The 18,769-nt window shown below is 36.2% G+C and overlaps 1 protein-coding gene across 1 annotated transcript in view; it reads right to left on the bottom strand.

The window, feature by feature from the left end:
- Positions 1-18,769, bottom strand: part of TTN (titin) — a 272,029-nt gene that overhangs the window by 147,719 nt on the left and 105,541 nt on the right. The window contains exons 105-136 of the mRNA XM_053918810.1: positions 18,218-18,427; positions 17,929-18,006; positions 17,804-17,830; positions 17,341-17,400; positions 16,952-17,035; positions 16,412-16,486; positions 15,362-15,415; positions 14,129-14,524; positions 13,620-13,682; positions 13,156-13,233; positions 12,913-12,990; positions 12,241-12,327; positions 11,931-12,011; positions 10,938-11,021; positions 10,451-10,534; positions 8,289-8,372; positions 7,970-8,050; positions 7,745-7,825; positions 7,494-7,577; positions 7,133-7,234; positions 6,601-6,714; positions 4,663-4,743; positions 4,406-4,483; positions 4,093-4,176; positions 3,874-3,957; positions 3,507-3,590; positions 3,205-3,288; positions 2,382-2,462; positions 1,868-2,083; positions 833-910; positions 549-623; positions 251-343 (exon numbers count right to left, since the gene is read on the bottom strand). Of these exons, the coding sequence (XP_053774785.1) occupies positions 251-343; positions 549-623; positions 833-910; positions 1,868-2,083; positions 2,382-2,462; positions 3,205-3,288; positions 3,507-3,590; positions 3,874-3,957; positions 4,093-4,176; positions 4,406-4,483; positions 4,663-4,743; positions 6,601-6,714; positions 7,133-7,234; positions 7,494-7,577; positions 7,745-7,825; positions 7,970-8,050; positions 8,289-8,372; positions 10,451-10,534; positions 10,938-11,021; positions 11,931-12,011; positions 12,241-12,327; positions 12,913-12,990; positions 13,156-13,233; positions 13,620-13,682; positions 14,129-14,524; positions 15,362-15,415; positions 16,412-16,486; positions 16,952-17,035; positions 17,341-17,400; positions 17,804-17,830; positions 17,929-18,006; positions 18,218-18,427 (3,123 nt within the window). The remainder of the gene's footprint in view (positions 1-250; positions 344-548; positions 624-832; positions 911-1,867; positions 2,084-2,381; positions 2,463-3,204; positions 3,289-3,506; positions 3,591-3,873; positions 3,958-4,092; positions 4,177-4,405; positions 4,484-4,662; positions 4,744-6,600; positions 6,715-7,132; positions 7,235-7,493; positions 7,578-7,744; positions 7,826-7,969; positions 8,051-8,288; positions 8,373-10,450; positions 10,535-10,937; positions 11,022-11,930; positions 12,012-12,240; positions 12,328-12,912; positions 12,991-13,155; positions 13,234-13,619; positions 13,683-14,128; positions 14,525-15,361; positions 15,416-16,411; positions 16,487-16,951; positions 17,036-17,340; positions 17,401-17,803; positions 17,831-17,928; positions 18,007-18,217; positions 18,428-18,769) is intronic.

The raw sequence follows: 18,769 nt of genomic DNA on the forward strand, positions 1-18,769 counted from the left end.
CTCTATTCTCTACAGACTGCAGCCCTGTGGCAGGAGGCAGCCTCTGCATAAAGAGGTATGGGTCTATTTTGAAGTAACTTTTTCTTTTAAAGGTAGCATTGTCTTATCCTGTATTTACAGATGTTTTCATCCAATATTCTCCAAATAACTAATTTAAAAGTCACACAACAATGAAATGAAGTGGACCATAGCTGCCTTCGTTTTGTAAGAGACATTGTAAAAGACCAGTCTAACAAGGAAATTATTATACCTTTAACAGCTGGTTCAGTCACTTGTTCTTTTTCACGTTTGGTAATTGAAATGCGGATTTTTTCCTCGACAACTTTCTTTGATTCTTCAGCCACTTTAAAGATATTAATTATTGAAGAGCATTAAGACCAACCACATGAACATAGTGTAAATAAAAATACATGAAAAATGGAAATGTGAGAACCAAGAAATACAACAAAACATTTAGTAAAAACAAAGAACAGCAGACAAGGCAGTAAAGCACATTTACAGACATGAGTAATGAGGGAGGTTTTGGGAGTTAATACTCTGCAAAGTACCTTTGGGTGGTGGAGGTTTGAGTTTCTTAGGAATGGGCACTGGTACTTTTTCTTCAGGGACAGCTTTCTTCAGAACTTTAAAATATCAATATTAACAGATTTAAAAACCTGAACCAGATTTCTCAAGAGAAGTAAGAATAAAAAGTTAAGAAACATGACGTACAACATAACATCCCCATAAACACACACGATTTGTACACTGTCACCTCAACAGGTGTACATGGTATGACAGACATGTAGAAAAGACAGGTCTCTTAGTACTGATAAAGTTTTTCTCACTCTACCTTTAGTGGGTGGAGCCTTTGGTTTGGTGGGAACCGGCTTTTCTTGGACAGGCTTTACGGGGATAGGCTTCTCAGGTTCTTTAAAAGTACATACAGGGTATTTAATGTTAGATTTGAGAGCATTAATAAAAAATATTTCTTAAATAGACTTGATATATTAAAATAATATTCTCTTTTATCTACAGTGTCACCATTACCTCTAGAGGTGTGTGAGAATCAGAGGTCCAAGAGGAAGAAGGTCTGAAAGACCTAAACATGCTTACACTGCCCTTTCCTCCTTCCTACTTATTTCTGTTAGGTCATCGTAACTCTCTCTTACATGATAAAATTCCCACTTCACTTCAGGTGGACAAAATGGTGGTTAAAACTTCTCTATATAGTATTGGCTTTTAATGTTAGCCTCAAAACTACACAGAATACCTCAAAGTTAGGCTCAGAAACACCAGAAATTAAGACACATAATACTGACTCATTTCAAAGCTCCAACAGGAACTTATTCTTTGAGTAAAATAAATAAATTCTTTGGAACCAAAATTATGTGCCTATAAATATGATCTCTGTGTGATAAAACACAGCTGCTTGTGGTAGCCTTCTCTGTCTTTACTTTTGAAGGCGTCTTTGTCAAGTTGGATGACGGGAACCTGAGTCTAGTGTATTTTCTCAATAGCCCATCATGCTTAATCACAACTAGCTTCAGAATGAGAAATATTCAGCTTTGGATCATGTATCAGAATGATCATGGGCACTTGAACATAAATTCCTAAACTTTTTCAGAAAAAAACATAGTGACATTTACTATTTTGTGTACAAACAAAAATGAGGTGGGCAACAGATTATTCCAAACACCCAATCTAACAGTAACCATAAGATTATCATAGAGACTTTTTTCTAGAAGTTAGCCAAGAAAAAAATTTTTGAAGTTGCCAAAGAAAACGGAGTTCTTTCCAAATTTCTTTGGGCATCAAAAACTGTATCCTGTTCTAAGGGAATTTACATGTATTTAATGTGTTTTCAAGTTTGCAGTTTTGCTCATACCTGTGATATATTCTTCCTGTTCTTTAGACTCTTCATAATGCTCAAGCTCACGTTCCTCATATTCCTCATATTGGTCATATTCTTCTGTTGGTTCATACTCCTCAAATTCTTTATAATCATATTCTTCATATTCTTCATATTCCTCTTCCTGTGTTACTGAAACAGTTTCTTCTTCCCGGGTGTAAGACCATTCTTTTTCTTCTGTTACAGTTACTTCTAGAATAATATTGACAACAGGTAGCATTTTATTTGAAGCCCATTTAGGTGAGAATGGCAATATGTTTTATTTTATTCCTGAGTTGTGGTCTCATGCACTGGTTATGGGAGACCCAGACTGTCCTTTGCTGATCAAGGTATTACAGAGTGTACATTTGCTATTCATGATTTCAAATGTTAGATTCCCCACCTTTAGTCAACAATAACCAATAAAGAATGGAGTCAAATTAGGAGCTAGCAGACAAAGAGCTGTGTAGTTTCAGGCTTCATTTTATTATTTAGTCAAAGCACAATATACCTTTAGTGGGACGAGGCTCTAGTTTTGGAACTTCAATGGATATCTTTTCTTCTTTCACAGCTCTTTTCCTGACTTCAGTCACTTTAAAAAGAGTAATTATTAAAAGTGAGTTGCAAGATTTTGAATATATATATATGTGTTAAGAGAAATTGTGTACGAACAATCCAAGGACAAAGATGACCACAACCATGCTCGCTGTTCCACTTTTTTACATAAGTGGCAAGGATAATCAATAAATGTGGAAATAAACAGGATCTACTATACATATAAATACTGTTTTCTAAGTTACTTAATGCTTCAAAAACATTGAGTAACTTCTCAAGATCAAGTAGTATTTATAAGAGAGTTAAAAGAGGCAACTAGACAACATAAACAATGACTCTGAACCAAGCAGGACACAAAGACTTGTGTTACATACACAGTTTCTTCACCTTGGTTCTAAGGCATTACCATGAGCTCTACCGGCACAATGTAGAAAATTCAAGATTTAAAAAATTTGTAATTTTGTCAAAGATTGTCACACAAAACAAACACTTAAGCAGATGAGTTTAGTACAGACAAATAAAGACATAATAGAAGACAAATACATTTTAAGGAAAAGAATCTACACATGTTTGGGGGAGTTTCACATTTTTTTTTTTTTTTAGAAAAGAAAGAAGAAAGAGTACTCTCTGGTATTAGAAATGCTTAGTTTTGAAGTGATATGAAATAGCATATGCATATTTATAATGTGTATTTAAATTATTTTCCTAAGAGTCTCAATTCCACTATATTAGTGTCAATCCTTATATGCTTATTTTGATGTCTGAAAAAGCTGGTATACCTTTTGCTGGTGGCACCTCCTCTTTTTTAGGTTTGAGTTTGAGAACTTTTTCTTCTGGAGCAACTCTCTTGGGTTCCTCGGGCACTTGAAAGACAGATTTCACTTTAAAGAATTGTTTCCCTCATTCACACCACCAAAAGTCATGTAAAAGCAACTCAAATGTAAAAGACTTGCCATTTTCATTATTTCAAACATAAAACGTCACCTATAGTAATCACAACAACAACCAACCCCATAACCAGTGTATGAGGTCAAGAGAAAAGGACAAGAACAATATTCTGTGCAGAAAAGGCTTCATGTACCTCTGGCTCTTGGAGGCTCCTCTTTTTTAGTTACAGCAACATGAACTTTTTCTTCCTGGGTAATTTGCATGTGCCTCTCAGTCACTTAAAAGATAATTTTAGGATTAGGGAGTTATATTACTTAAAGTGGAATTAAAAAATATTAGCCAGAAAGTACTGTGGTTTTAGAATATAACAATTTACAAGGTACACACAAATAAACTTCACATCAAGTAAGTGATACTCCACCCATAGACAAGGCAATAATACACCACTGCCACCAACATACACCAATAACCTCCATGTAAAAGATGTGACCCAAAGACAGCAGCAAGAGGACGCAAGACAAGACGAGGTTCTAGCCTTTACGCTGGGGGATTTTGGTTACCTTTGGTAGGGGGAGGCTCTTCTATCTTAGCCACTTTTGGAGGGGCCCTTTTTTCAGGAATTGGTTTCTTTGGCTCTTCTGGCACTTAAAAAACATCAGGCAACACAGTCAAACATACAATCGGCATACTTATTTTCTTGTTAATGTTATAAAAATTTGAAGAATGTATCAACTTAAAGTAAAAAAAATTATAGGAGAATAAAGTAAACCCCAATATACCTTCAGCTGGTGGCACCTTTTCCTTTTTAGGAACTGCGGCAGGAATTTTCTTTTCCAACACAATTTTCTTAGGTGCTTCAGGAACTTCAGAAAGATTGTGTGTAAGAATGTTAGTTTGAATTACAGAAGAAGTGGCATCATTTGGGGGCAAAGAACTCACTTTTTGAAAAGATCACACATTTGCACAAACATTTATGACTCTATTCAGCAAAAATGTTTGAACACACGTGCTCACAATAATTTAGACAGTTAAATTGAAGACATTATTACAGCTATTAAGATCAATGGGATCACTTCTTTGTGAGAACTGTACCTTTAGCTGGTGGAGGTTCCTCTACTTTGGCAGGAATTTTTGGTTTTGGTACAATTTTCTTCTCACGCTTCTCAGGCACTTGAAAAGATTATAAAATACATTTGTAGAAATATCTATATTTCTTTTTAATAAAAATGTAAGAAATTTTTTTTATTTAGGAACAATATTTATCAACATTTACAATACAGATGATAAATAACCACGAGAGTATAAAAACAGGTCACGTAGAGCAAGAACTAATTCAAGAGTCCGAGTACCTTCGGCTGGTTCAGCTTCCACTCTCTTGGAGATAAAGTGCAGCTTTTCTTCTACAACATATTCTTCAGGCTCTTCTAACACTTTAAAGACATCAATTTTAAAGAAGGTAAGTTGTAGTGTTTTTTATGTTAAACTTTAGCTGTAATTTATTGCTCAAAGGGTAATTAAAATAGCAAAAGTTTAACTTGTACCAAATCCCTGGTTGTTCCTGTTTAAAATATGAATGAAGAGCATTTTACTTAAAAGATATGTATGTTTTAAAAAATATGGGGAGTAAGTCTCACTAACTTAATTTTCAGGTGTACCATAAAGATAATAATGCTCGTATTTACAGGAAGAACAGGACAAGTGTAAGACATAAAAACAATTCCAGTGGCTTTTTACGTATTTGAAGATAAGTTCCAAAAAACCAGAACACTCTAGATTCAAAGGCTACGGGACAGACACATATACTTGAGGAATCACAAATAAGTTTACATGAAGGAAAAGACCTGTATCACATATGAAAAAAACTACTGAAGACTTGGAAACAAGATTTTCCCCCGCTTTACGGGGGCCAGTATGGTAAAAGAGGCAGGCATCTTCACATGATTTTTGAGCCTATGTGTATGAAGTTAATTACAGAATAGAGAACTGCAGTTACAAACATATATCTTTATACCAGAAGTAAAATTAACAGCTACCCAGCTTTTCCCTAAATCTTTTGGGCTTAATAAAAACAAGAATTTCATAGAATGCTTTTTCCTCTTAACTAGAATCTATAACACTAAAGGAAATTCATAATGCATATGGTCAAAAACTAAAATCAGATTCATGCAATGAGAACTCCCTTTGTATACATGCTGTGTTTGGTTTCCCAAACATTTCTAGAAGGGATAGGGCCCTCTTCGAATCCATCAGATTCTTGACTCATGCCCCGCATCCTGGCCTCTCCCAGGAAACAAAAGGATTGGTAGGCTTCCTCTTGGGAGTCATGTCCCATCTTGCTGTTTCAAGCCATTCCATTAAGACTATACATCTGAATTTCACATTGACTTTTCTTCCAAGCAGAGTAGGGGTGGGGCAGTGTTTGTTAGCCAGAGTTGTACTTGAGGGCATCTAAATATACCATTCTATTCATCTTTTCATTGGGAAAGGAGTTAATTTGTTAAGAAACGCATTGATTTCTGTTTAAAGCAGAGCAACCTTAGAACTTTCTTAGGAGAGTTCTTTCAGATATATAGCATTAGCCAGAATGCTGGACTTGATCAGTAAACCTAGTGGTGTCTTCATTCACTGAAAAGGTATCCCAGCACTGAAATAAAGCTGCTTCCTCAAGCCTTAAGAAACCACAGAGAACTCTCATTCGGGTATGGGAACATGGGGACAACAAGTTAATCTAACCAAAGGCGTCACACAATTGGTTTCTCCATACAGGAAAGACAGGAAAGCCCTGTGTGTTCAGTGCTTTACTCTCTAACATGGCCTTGACTTCTGAAGTGTAAAAAAGGTATTTCTTATTAATTTAAAAACTGTGAGTCAAGTCACATTAGGGATTGTGGTATCAAAACTGCTTTATGTTACCCCCATCTTAGAAATTAGACAAACAGTGAGGATTGTGCCGATCCACCATGCTGAAACCAAGTCCTGTATAATGGAAGGGTAAATGTATGTGGAGACACCTGCCCTGTTAGTCACCTATAAGTGTGAAGCCTTTCCTTCCTATAGTGACGCCTTTCCCCCCTCAAACAGCCAAGTAAGACGATAGATAAGAAAGACATTGGGTGTGTATCCCAGGTAATGTTCCTGAATCTTGTGTTTCCATCAGAGGATACATCTAATGAGGCCAGTAGATGTTCACTAAATTTGTGTCACTTTTTGTTAATAGATTAACAATCTGTGAAAGAAAAAAACTCATCAAGACTCCAGATTATGTCTAGTTTATTTGAATTGTTTACCTTCATATTCTGTAACTTCCACTTCCTCCTCTTCCTCTCTTTCTTCTTCTCTATAAACTGAAATGGACACCCTTTCCTCTTCTTCTGAATAACTCCATTCCTCCTCAGCAGATACTTTGAAAGATAAGATTTAATTTACATTCAGCCTCCTAAAATACTGATATAGACAGGTGTTCCCTACAGATGGATAATGGTTCTTCTATCTGCTTGCAGTGTGGCTTCACAGTACTTCCACATTACAAGAAGGAGAGAGCCAATTTAAGATAAGGGGACAGTATAGCTCAAGCCAGAGAAGAAAATTCAGATTACATCCAAATGGGGCCACTTTCACAGTGGTTACATTTTCAGCACCCCATTCACTTCCTTAGAAGGATTCAGGACCAATGTAGACACAAAAGACGGTCTCAGAAGGCTACAACAAGTAGACAGTGATAAGAGCAACTTCTACAGTAAACAATCGTATTTGGAAAGAAGAGAAGACTTCAAGGAAACGCGCACAAACTCATTTCTCCCCTCACTTCTGATCATGTACCTTCATGCCGCATGACTTCCACTCTTTGAGGAACAGCAACGGATAGTTTTTCTTCTGCAACACGTCTTTTTTCTTCTATGACCGTTTTCTTAGAAACTTCCGCTTTAAAAAAGCATTGACGTTGAAGTTGAAAAAAGTCAAGAATCTCATCAATTCTCTCAAGAGTTTGGGGAAGATTTGCACAGTACAACACTTTCACCAGCAAAATGGGAAAACAAGTTACACACCATATCACGAGTACATACACACAAAAATTTTATCAGAGCGAAGACAAAGGGTCAGTACAAGATGACCACAAATAGGAAAAAGCAAGAACTCACAGGCTAGAAGATTTTTGTCAGAGGCTTGAGCCAAACCCTACCTCGGGGAGGAGGAGCTTTCTTAGCTACAGGAACTGGAACGGAAACTTTCTCCTCGGGGACAGGTTTCTTAGGCAGAGCTGGCACTTTAAAAACATGCACTTTTAGAACTTCACTGTTGCCTCATTGAAGCCCAGCACAAAACACAGATAGAAACCCACAATGTACTCATATCACAAAACTAACAAAACCATTGTTTGCCTTTCAACGTAATATTCGAAAGACGGTTCTTGGAAAGATGGAGAGACTATACCTTTTGGGGGTGGAGCTTCTTCCACTTTCCGAGAAATAGGTCTTTTTTCTTCAGGAACTTTCTTCTTTGGTATATCTGGCACTTAAAGGATAGTATTTGATTTTAAAATTCTCAGGAAAGCAAAATAAATGAGCGACATAGAACTGGCAGACCCATTAAAGAAGACATGCAATTAAAGAAGCTTGAAGGAAAGGCAGGTTATTTCATGGAGACAGGGTTAAGTACCTGCTGGTGGTGGAGATTCCTCTCTTTGGGTAACAATGGTTATTTTTTCTTCTGTGACAACCCTCTTCTGCACTTCAGGAACTTGAAAAGACATTAATTTTGAGAATTGACTTTATATTTTCCAAAGTAGCTAATGTACAGTTATATTTTAAGAAAGTAGGCAGGTACACAGACTTGTTGAAATCTCACTCACACCATAAAACATTCAGTTTGAATTTAACTAACTAAATCGACAGATAATGAAACACAAAAATGTTTTGTACTCAAGACATTTAAATAGGGCTTTTTGTCACTTCTTTACTAAGTAAGTCACTTATACCTTCAGCTGGTGGAGCTTCCTTTTTCTTTTCCACAGGGACACGAACCTTTTCTTCAGGGACAGGTTTCTTTGGCACCCCTGGGACTTAAAGTTTTTAAAACAGGTTAGTTCAAATATATATCACTTTTATGAATGGACATAGGCACATACACAAATCTTTATGTAGTTCATTAATGTTGTTATAGAATTTCTGTGCTTCAGCAAAAAAAATAGCATAATATTTAAACTATACTGTTACAAAGGTCACAACATGATAAATGTCCCAAGTGACATAACAGAAGCATGTAGGCAATTCAAAACAAGGTAAATACTCAGAAGGATGCGTACAGAATTCATTCTTTCTTTAGATAGTGATATGCTTTTGATAAAAACAAATTAGTCAGCAATTATAAGTATTAATATAGTATATAAAATATAATTGTGCTTTGTATTGCAAAATGGAATCCATATGACCACGGTTAATTCATCTAAGACTATTTTAGACTAAGACTAAAAACTCTTTAGAATAGTTGTATCTATATGTTACTTTCCCCCCCTTTTTTCTCCAATTTTTTTGGTGCCCTAGGAGTGTATACAAATCTCAGAAAACATTATTGTTGGAGAGTAGGCCTCTCGATTTCATACCCATGTGTCAATGGCTTTGGAGAGCTCTCTGTACCACGTTCTGGAGTGTGTGCGTATGTGCTTTTCTCTAAGAGGCTCGATGGCTTCCAACAGGGTTTCAGCCAACCAAGGTTTATGACGGGTTTAGTTTCTCTAAGTGTTGATGATGTTGAATTTTTAAGTGACAGATATTTCAACAGCCTGCATTATCGGCAATAATTACTCCCATTTAAATAAGATATTCGCAGTTTTTGTGAACCTCTGTACCTCTACACTTGCATTTGCAATATCTTGTTGCAATTATATAGCTGTATGTTTATGTGCGCACAAATTATATACAAGGGATGTTTAAACATATATATATACACACACACACATATATATATATACACACATATATCACTATGAGTATTTGTTTAATTAGAAACAGATGCCTCTCTGTCTCCTTCAAGAGTGATCAGTGGCTTTGGTATTACTATTGATTTTAGTAATATCACTTTCTCATCATAATCATTATATTTTATTCTCATATAATCATTGTGTTTTAATGATCAGATCATTAGAAATCACTCTTTTAAAAAACCACTTGATTAAAAAAAGTCCAAGAATTCTGAAGAGCCAAGAGTTTGAGAAAGAGAGAAACAGATCTGACTGAGGGAGAAAACGGAGACACTGGAAAGTCGGGCAGAAGGGAACGGCTTCGAATATGAGACTTCAGGAAGCCTGGCCTCTCCTAAATTAGGTGATGTTGGACTCTTACTGAACCTCTCTATAACTAACCAGACGTGTGCAGCTCATAGCTTCACTGCCTCCACAAACTATTGTCTTTTACCACCAAAAACCAAACCAAAACACAGAACAAATCAACAAAACAAACAGACACCAAGTCCAGAAAACCAAAGCGAGGGATTAGCACATTTGAACCTGAACGTACCTGTATGAGAGGTCCCCTGACTAGCTAATTCGATAACTGCAACATTTATGACAAATACTGATGTTCAATTAATCTCTCAAGAAAGATGGTGAAAGTAAACACCAAAAATCAATATATTCCCAGCTACTGAAGACTCAGCATCACTGACTTTCTGAAGAGTGCCAGTTACTAGCAGCACTGTGTACATTTTTGTCTAGTTAACATTGAGTTCTGCCAAATACTCTACACTTGTCAGTCTCTGTAGCTTGTCCAAGCTCATGAAACTGTTTTTTACTAAGAAAAGTCACATATATGAGGAATAAAATTTTTTCCTAGAAACATGTCTGTAGAAAATGAGTTTTAGAAACATTTCTTCTTCCTCTAAGAGAGGGACAATATTAAAAATTTAAGATAGCAGTCTGATGTAGTTACTGCTTTTAATAACACTTTTTTGGTGGTACCTTTGGAATGTTCAATGTCACAAATAATGTATGTCGAGAGCATGGCCCCCGAAGCTGACAAACAAATGAAAAATTCACGGGGCATGTAAGAGACATAAGATAGAAAGCACAGTGTGTATAAAGAGCGTATGGAGCAAGGGACTCGTATTTGGGGGAAAGGGTTACCCATGATCAGTCGGGTATACCTTTTGGGGGAGCAGCAGGCTCTTTCTTGGGTACAGGAACCGGCTTTTTCTCCTCTGGCACAGGTTTCTTGGGAACTTCAGGAACTTTAAAGACACCATTTTTGAAAAAAATGTTGAGAATTTCTAGTTTCCTCCTGAGACATTTAAGATTATATTAAAGCATAAATCCTCAGTAAGAGTGTAAGAATTTAGGAAGTAATTTTACAGGCTCCAATTGTGATGAAAATATATGCCAAATACATCAATACCATAGAGATATCACATATATTACATGAAGCTGACAAAGACCAAATTAACATAGTCAGGAGTCTAAAAATGTTACTGATGCTTTTATAACACTTGACCACAAATTAGTGAGATCGACATACAAAAAATTAAACATTTTACAGATGTTTTACAGATGCTCTCACGATAATATACAGATCTCATAGAAAAAGATACAAGAAGACGGACACTAAGACATTTTCTTTCAAAAGTATTATTCTACCTTTGGGTGGTGGGGGCTCCACCTTTTTAGAAATGGGAGCAGGAACCACTTCTTCTGGGACTGTTTTCTTAGGTGGCTTAGGGACTTTAAAAATAAATGCACCAATTTTGAGAAATTGTGCATTTTGACAAGGCATATATAATTGCAAGATTCAGAATTAAATAAAGAGTAGACATTTCCGTTTTATACCGACTGAATTCAAGAACGTTGTGTTGAAATGAGGGTAAAGGGAAATGCGTGGATGACAAACGAGGAAATGCTGTGACTGTTATTCACCCTGGCCTACAGAAGCCTCACTCTCCTGGGAGCATGCTTTCCTCGGAGGGGTCAGCCCCTGGTCCTCAGACGCCAGTTTTAGAAACTTAACTTTCATAGAGCAGTTGCATTGGAATGATTGCATCAGATTATCTTAAATAGTTTTAGGACCCTAAATGTTTAACAGTTTGACCGGGGCAGGTGCGGGGAGTGATGGGGCCCTAATTTGCAGTGGCTGCTAATTTCACACCATTACCTAGTGTTTCCACCACACAGATACAATGGATATGAACAACCTTGGAAACATATATTATAGTAAAGGGCAGTAAAATAGGAAGTATTGGCTGTTGAGTATTTATTACCATAGTTTTAAAAAATATAATTAATTTAATTGTAAGCTTATATAATTTAACTTTAGATCAAGAAGGTATTAAACACTGGGTAGCAAAGTTCCTGATAATTTAACCATCAACTCTGGTCAGGTGGTATTTCCAAACAGCTGGTCACTAGACTGTAAACTCCCTGAAGCAGTGAACAGAGCCTCCAGTTCCTCATTCCTCTCTCCTGCACCCTCTTTGTGGTCTTCCCGCCCCCTGTGGTGCCCTTCGGACATAGTGGTTGGAGGTCTACTGACCGTGGGGCCAAATCAACACGTTCAGATGTGTTACATCAACATATTCAGATAGTTACTATGGAACTTTTAAAAGATTTTAGAAGCTTAGAATGAGTCATTAATACCTTTTGGTGGAGGTTCAATCCCTTTGGAAACAGCAACATGAATTTTCTCTTCAGTGACAGTTTTCTTTTGTACCTCAGGGACTTGGAAAAAACGTACATTTTAATTACTGGGATGCCATACTGTGGGCGGTAATTGTAATTTACAAAGAATATTGAAATACAAATTAAAACGGAGACAAATGTAAAATGAAAAGATGACACTGAATTACGAGGAGACAGAGCTGCCTGCATTGCCACAAACAAGGAGAAGAGGGCGGAAATCCATCTAAAACCCTCCTGTTCGAGCCCCCACATTCCAGTAGCCGTATACCTGTTACTGACACCTCCTCCTCGGTGTGGGAAGCAAAGAACATCTTTTCTTCTGAAATAACCATCTTCTTTGTATGCACAGCTGGTACTTTAAAGAGAGTATTTCACATTAGTATTTCTTTTTCTACAACAAGACATCAGATCAAATACATAGATTGTACACTATACTTGAGTGTTTAGTCTCACAGAATGAGTGGGTTAATATGATAGCTTGAGAACAAATTCAGTATTGACAAGAAAACAAATCACATTTGATCTACAAGGACAAACAACCCATGCAGCCTTTATCAAACATTATTAAATGGAAACCAAATAGACACAACTTCTTCACATGTTATGTGGTGCTTTTTCAAATCTGTTAGGGTCTATTTATATAAATGAGAGGATGGGAAATATTTTATGCATGGAATGCATTGCATAGTAAAGTTAGAGGACTATTCGTTAAACATAAAACCTTCCTTAAAAATTATGTAATTTCAAAGCAAAATTAGAAACAAAGATAATGTTATTATTTACTTAAATTATACATATGTGCAGCTCAACATAAAATGTATACAAGATCGTCCTCATTTTGGTGGTTTCAGGTTTGTGAATTGTTTAGCAATATATGTGCACATATCCATATACATTAAAAAATGATTAAAACTTGTAGCTGAAAGACAAAGATATATACCTTTCACTTCAACAACTTCTTCCTGCACTGGAGTCCGAGAAGGTTTTTGTGGGACAATCTTCTTGGAAACTTCAGGTACTTAAAAGATATGTTACAAGTATATTTGTATTGTGAAGAATAATGCTTTGCGCACAATTTTAAAATATCTTAGTTTAGATGACTATGTAAATAACTAATGTGAATATATATCAGTAAACAGGTAATTTGTGTACATGATACTAGAAATGTTTTAAATGATAATACCTTTGGTGACTTGAACTGTTTCTTCCTCCATTCTTCGAGAAGTCTTTTCAATTTTTTCAACTACGGGCTTCTTTACAACTGTAAGTATTTTAAAGAAATTGTAGTACTTTTAGAACCTCTGTTAAAATAGTTTTGCGCTCTCTCTATATGTATATATATGTGTGTGTATTTTTTTTCTAGAAAGACAAGTTTGGTGCTCTGAACTTTAAGTACAAGTTTCTGTACTTCAACTATTTTGGTTATATTTTATTTTATATTTACCATATGATATTTTTATCATTTAACGTTTTTTCATTAAATGAATTAGATATTCTTAGAAAAAAATCCATTGATCCAGTAAAGCTTAGAGAAGAAGTTGTGCCTATTGGATTGAACCGGTGATTTATACACGTTTGCCAAACAAGCCGTGATGGTGACGTCGGTGGTCTGATCTCTTTACAGAGTTTCCATTACCCATTACATACCTTTAGGAGGTGGTGCTTTTTTCTTTTCAGGCACTTTTTCTGGGATTTTTCTCTCATGTGATTCTTTAACAAAAACACAGCATAGGAAGGGGTACTTAAACAGGTAAGTTCTAATAGGTTGTTTAAATTACAAATGAAATAAGTTAAAAATAACCTGTAACTGTGTATTGTATTTTGTGTCTTCATTGCTAATACGGTTTCTCATGCTGTATTTAGCAGCAGGATAAGACACATGCGGCAAGGCAGTGAAAATAAAACCTGGATTTCTGTTTTACAAAATAGCACTTGGAATTTAATCTTGGTAATACGACTCACGGGTGCATCTTACCATGTCAAAAAATGAACGTAACTGAAGAAAATGATTCTTTAAAAAATTGTTTCTAAAGATTTCTAACCTTAAAAATGGAAAGGATCATTATATCTGTATCTATTGCTAATCAGGTTAATAACATTGAAAACATACTGACCTGAGCAGAAAGAGAGAGAAAAATCACCCAATTAATACATACCTTCATAAACCTCCTTTTGAACTTGAATTACTTCTGTTTCTCTGTAAGTCTCCTCCCACTCTTCTTCCCCTTCATCATAACCTTCTTCCCTTTCATAGTATTCTTGCCCTTCTTCAAAATCTTCTTCCCATTCCTCATGAACCTCCCTTTTAGCTTCTACCTCTTCATAGTCTTCATCTGGTTCTTCGTAATAAGGCTCTTCCAGTGGCTCTGTATATGGCTCCACTTCCAGCTCATCATAAGGTTCATCCAAAGGTTCTATGAAAAGCCTCCTCTCCTCATAGACTTGCTTTTTCTCATATACAGCTTCTTTTTCTTTCTGAACCTCTTTCTTTCTGGTGATGGTTGTTATTTTTACTTCTTCAGCCTTGGAGGATACATCCATAATTTCAGGAGCTAAAATAAATAAACAAATACATGATAATATTAGCACATCAATTATAGCTGTACAATTACTTTACTAAATGAAAGACAAGTATTACATCTGTATCATATTGCTAATTCATGTTTTGTTTGTGTGGGTCTCATTTAAACTTTTGTGGACTATGGAAATACTATCAGGAATATCAAGATACGCTCTACTCTTAATCTGAAGATTTGTCCAGTGTGAACAAAACACCATTCAGTAAATATCATCAAATGGATATATATCTTCTATTGCTTCATGGGAGCTCCAATTGGTAAAACTCTTAGTTTCTTCCCACTGAATATATTGATATTTAATCATTTTATGACATTTATATTTAATGTTTCTGCAGTTGACCCCTACTTAAATTTCTAACTTTCGAAAACATTTCTAATTTTAAAGCTACATTTTTGACTATTGAATATGACTCTTCTGCCAGTTTGATAAATATTTAAAATTGTGTAGCAATCAGTCAATTTTATACAACAACTTGAAGTCTAACATTATTTAATATGATCCTAAATGTTTGTGTTAGCTACAATTAAAACAAGAAGAGATGACCCGCGGCCCCGCCCCTTCTAGCCCTCACCACTTCTTTGCCTCTGTCCATAGCACTGGGGCTGCATGAACATCTGCCTGGTTTCCTTCCCTGGGATTGGAGCAATCTGAAGTAGCCACCATTTCTAATGCTAGTTTTAATGTAGTGAAGGCAAGTCTAGAACTTTACAATAAGCTGGAAGCCTAGTGTGTAATCATAAGAATACATTGCAGAGATGCCAATCTCAGAAGTAGATAGAATAAAATTATGCAATAATTTTTTAATTTACCTTTTGCTGGAATTAAGACAGTAGGAGGTGGGGGCTTCTTGACAACCTCTGGGACTTTAAAAACATAAAATACATGTTTATTTTTAGATTATGCCTTTTTAATGCTTACTAATCCTGTGCATCCTTGTTACTCAAATACTACTAATATACAAAATGCTTTCATAATTTTCAAATTTAGCTCACCAGAAATGCTACACAATATCACATTAATGAAAATGCTGGAAATCTGAAGTTTTACTCTAGGTTGATTTAAAATAATTTAAATTAATATGAAATATGAGAACATTCACTATGTCTAAAGTTAAGAATTTATGCATGCTTATTTTTTCCCATAATTATGAAGTTCAGGAAATACACATGCTTTTTCAGCCTTTTTTATTCCATAATATTCCACAAATTACCACTCAGAAAAAAGTCTCTGTGAATGGTGCCCCGTGCTCCTGCATTCTCCTCCTTTTAGGAGATTGCTGTACTCTAACCTTAGTCAAATGAGTAAATAAATTTACCCAAATGGGTAAATAAATTCGCCTATTTGCTTAAATTTAGTTCTCCTATTTCCTAAAAACATTCCAGGATATAATAAAAATTCAAGTAATTGAACTGATCCGCTTTCAAAAAGATTGTTCCCCCTGCACATGTGGATGTTTAGATGAACCAGGAAGGGTGCTGAGTTGGGCTGGAGCAGCCATCTGAAATTTGCATCAGCCCTTCATCTTTTATTGGTGTGACTTGATCAAGACCAGCTGTGGGACTAGAGGGCAGTGCTTTCTTTATGTCACGACCCAGAAATAATAAGGTTCTTTGGTGTTGCCATTGGGTATCATGGCAGACACAGGCCATGATACCCAAGGGACACTGAGGGACAGGGGAGACAAAAGAAAATTGAGAAAGAGAAAGTGGAGACTGAGTCAAAGAAGAGGGTGAGAGTAAGTGGAAGATGATCTGAGAGTTCAAACCCTTACCTTCCTCCACCCTCCCCCATTCGGGATTTCAAAGTTTTAACCAAGAGAAAAGCAGCAAGACTGTTTTTTGATTAATTAATTATAATACCTTTAGGTGGTGGTGCCTCTTCTTTGGGCTTGGCGACAACTTTTTTGGTATCTTTCTTCACAGCTTTTTTGGTCACTGAAAAAATAAGATGTCTGATGTAAATAACCAACATGATTTTGGGAAACTAGGAAGCTTATTAAGATATTTTTAAAACCATGTTTTGATGTTAACAAGAGACTCTGCCTATTATTGAAAAATAACTTGCAGAGATTTTGGACTAGAATGCAGAAGCATTTTTTTTTTGAAGGGAGATAGAATACGTAGGGTGATCTTACATCTTCATTGATTTTTATGCCTGCTTAAGGTTTTCAAAACATTAAGAATTAACCTAAGTGATTCATAAATAGAAACGGTATACATTTTCATCTTTGTCTCGTGTAGGGAAGAACACCATTTACACTTAGATCAAATAACTTACATTTTGAAAGGCAATTCAACCTGTTGACCACTAGAGGGCCAATGTGCTGCATTAAACAACATTTCCCAAGTGCAACAGTTAAATTCTGTATTTTTCACATTTAGGTAGAGAACACACAGTACCTTCAATACGTTTTGCTGGTGGCTTCTTTTCTTCAGGTGATGGTACCAGCAGAGGGACAGGAGGAACAGCCGTAGGAGGGATTTCTGAAAAAAAATAAATGCCACTATCAGTGATGTGGTTTGGCTTCCTATTTTGTGTGAATTGTAACAGAGTCTCATGAATTTCTTTCTGTACTTCAGAGGTGTTACAGCACCAATTCATCAGTCATATGAAATAAAAATAGCATACATTTACAACTATCACACTCCTTTGCTTTGATTTTTTAACTGCACGCTGAAGAACCTGACACGAAAGCATCTGTTCTGGCTCTCTGCTCTGGATTTACATCGATAATTTTCTGAGGAGATGCTGTCGCCCCCAGCCCAGGTGTCCTGGCCCTGGGTCTCACCTTCTGGTGGCACCGCTCTGATAGGCATGGTAGGGATTGGAACTCTGGAGTCGGGAATATCTGAAAAGGGACATTTAATGATAAGCACAGATGGACTGAAAACAGGTGTTTATCAGACAGCTAAGATGTGTTTGATTATTAGGCATTTCCAGCACCAGAACCTAATGTACAGACACAAACCATATAGCAGGTTTTATATGCAACCACACAGGCAAGTTTATTCCCTGTGAACATTTTTGTTCTATGGCCATACCAGTTGGCATGATCCCAGATACCAGTTGAATGAGACCTTATTATCTCCAATTTTCTGCACTCTCAAAGCCTAACATTTGTATTATTTCCCTGAAAAATGTTCTACTGAAAACAAGAGATAATATTTTTAGACATGTGAGTTTGGCTTCTTCATTTACAAAATTATACTGAATGTATTACAAGCAAGGATTGAATTTTTCCTAAAACTTACCAGGAGGCTTCATCTCAAGTTTGATTTCTGCAAAAGAAAAAATAACACTTTTATATTTAGAACTGCCTCAGCAGGCTATTTTGTTTCAAAGACTGCAATGCGGGTTTCATGAGCTGACTCCTGACCTTTGGTTGTTAAGTACAGCTCTGCTGTGCTTCTTGCCTCTCCTCTCGGCTCCAGCCGAGCGATCACTGAATAGACGCCTAAGGAAAAGAAGCATCGAACATTTGTTTTCTGCTATATTTGTAAATAATACTTCTTTATGTAAATATTGTATGTATTATTTATACTTCTCTTTCCTAAAAAAACATCGTTTTATAGAAGTACAGAATGTAAGTGTAAACTAGGGTAGGGACATACAGAACGGAGAAGGCTTCAATTACACATTCATAGGGACACTGTCAATTAAATTACCTTCGTCATCTGGGGTCACATTGTGGATGGTCATATAGTGGCAGCGACCATCATTCCTGAAGTTGTATTTCTGGCTCTCAGTCAGCTCCGTTGGTCCTTTGTACCACGTTACAATGGCATCATCGAAGGACACCTCGCACTCGAAGGTGGCAGACTGATGCTCGCTCACCACAATGTTCTGGATGCGCTTTGTAAACTGAATGGGCTCGGCTGTGTAAGTACGAAGAGAGTCACCGTTAGACTGTATAGGAAGAAATTTCTTTCACTGTGCCCTTCCCTGAGATATCTAAAGTCTCCATCTTTTTACCCAATTGGAAAGTAGCAGAAAAATGCTGAAAATATGCAAGAAGATAATGCACTTCTTTGCATCAGAAACAAAAATTCTTTTTATCAATACTTGTATTCCTATAGGATCTATGTAGAAAAGTATAAAGAAGTCCCTGAAAGTCCTTCAAGTGTTTACATGAAGGCAATAGTCAAGTGTGCTTATAATCCAAAGGTAAAATCACACTTAAAAAATGTTAGTGAAATGGGAGGTTCAAAATAAAGGAG

The sequence above is a fragment of the Desmodus rotundus genome, chromosome 2 (assembly GCF_022682495.2).
Source record: "Desmodus rotundus isolate HL8 chromosome 2, HLdesRot8A.1, whole genome shotgun sequence".
NCBI classification, from domain to species: Eukaryota; Metazoa; Chordata; class Mammalia; order Chiroptera; family Phyllostomidae; genus Desmodus; species Desmodus rotundus.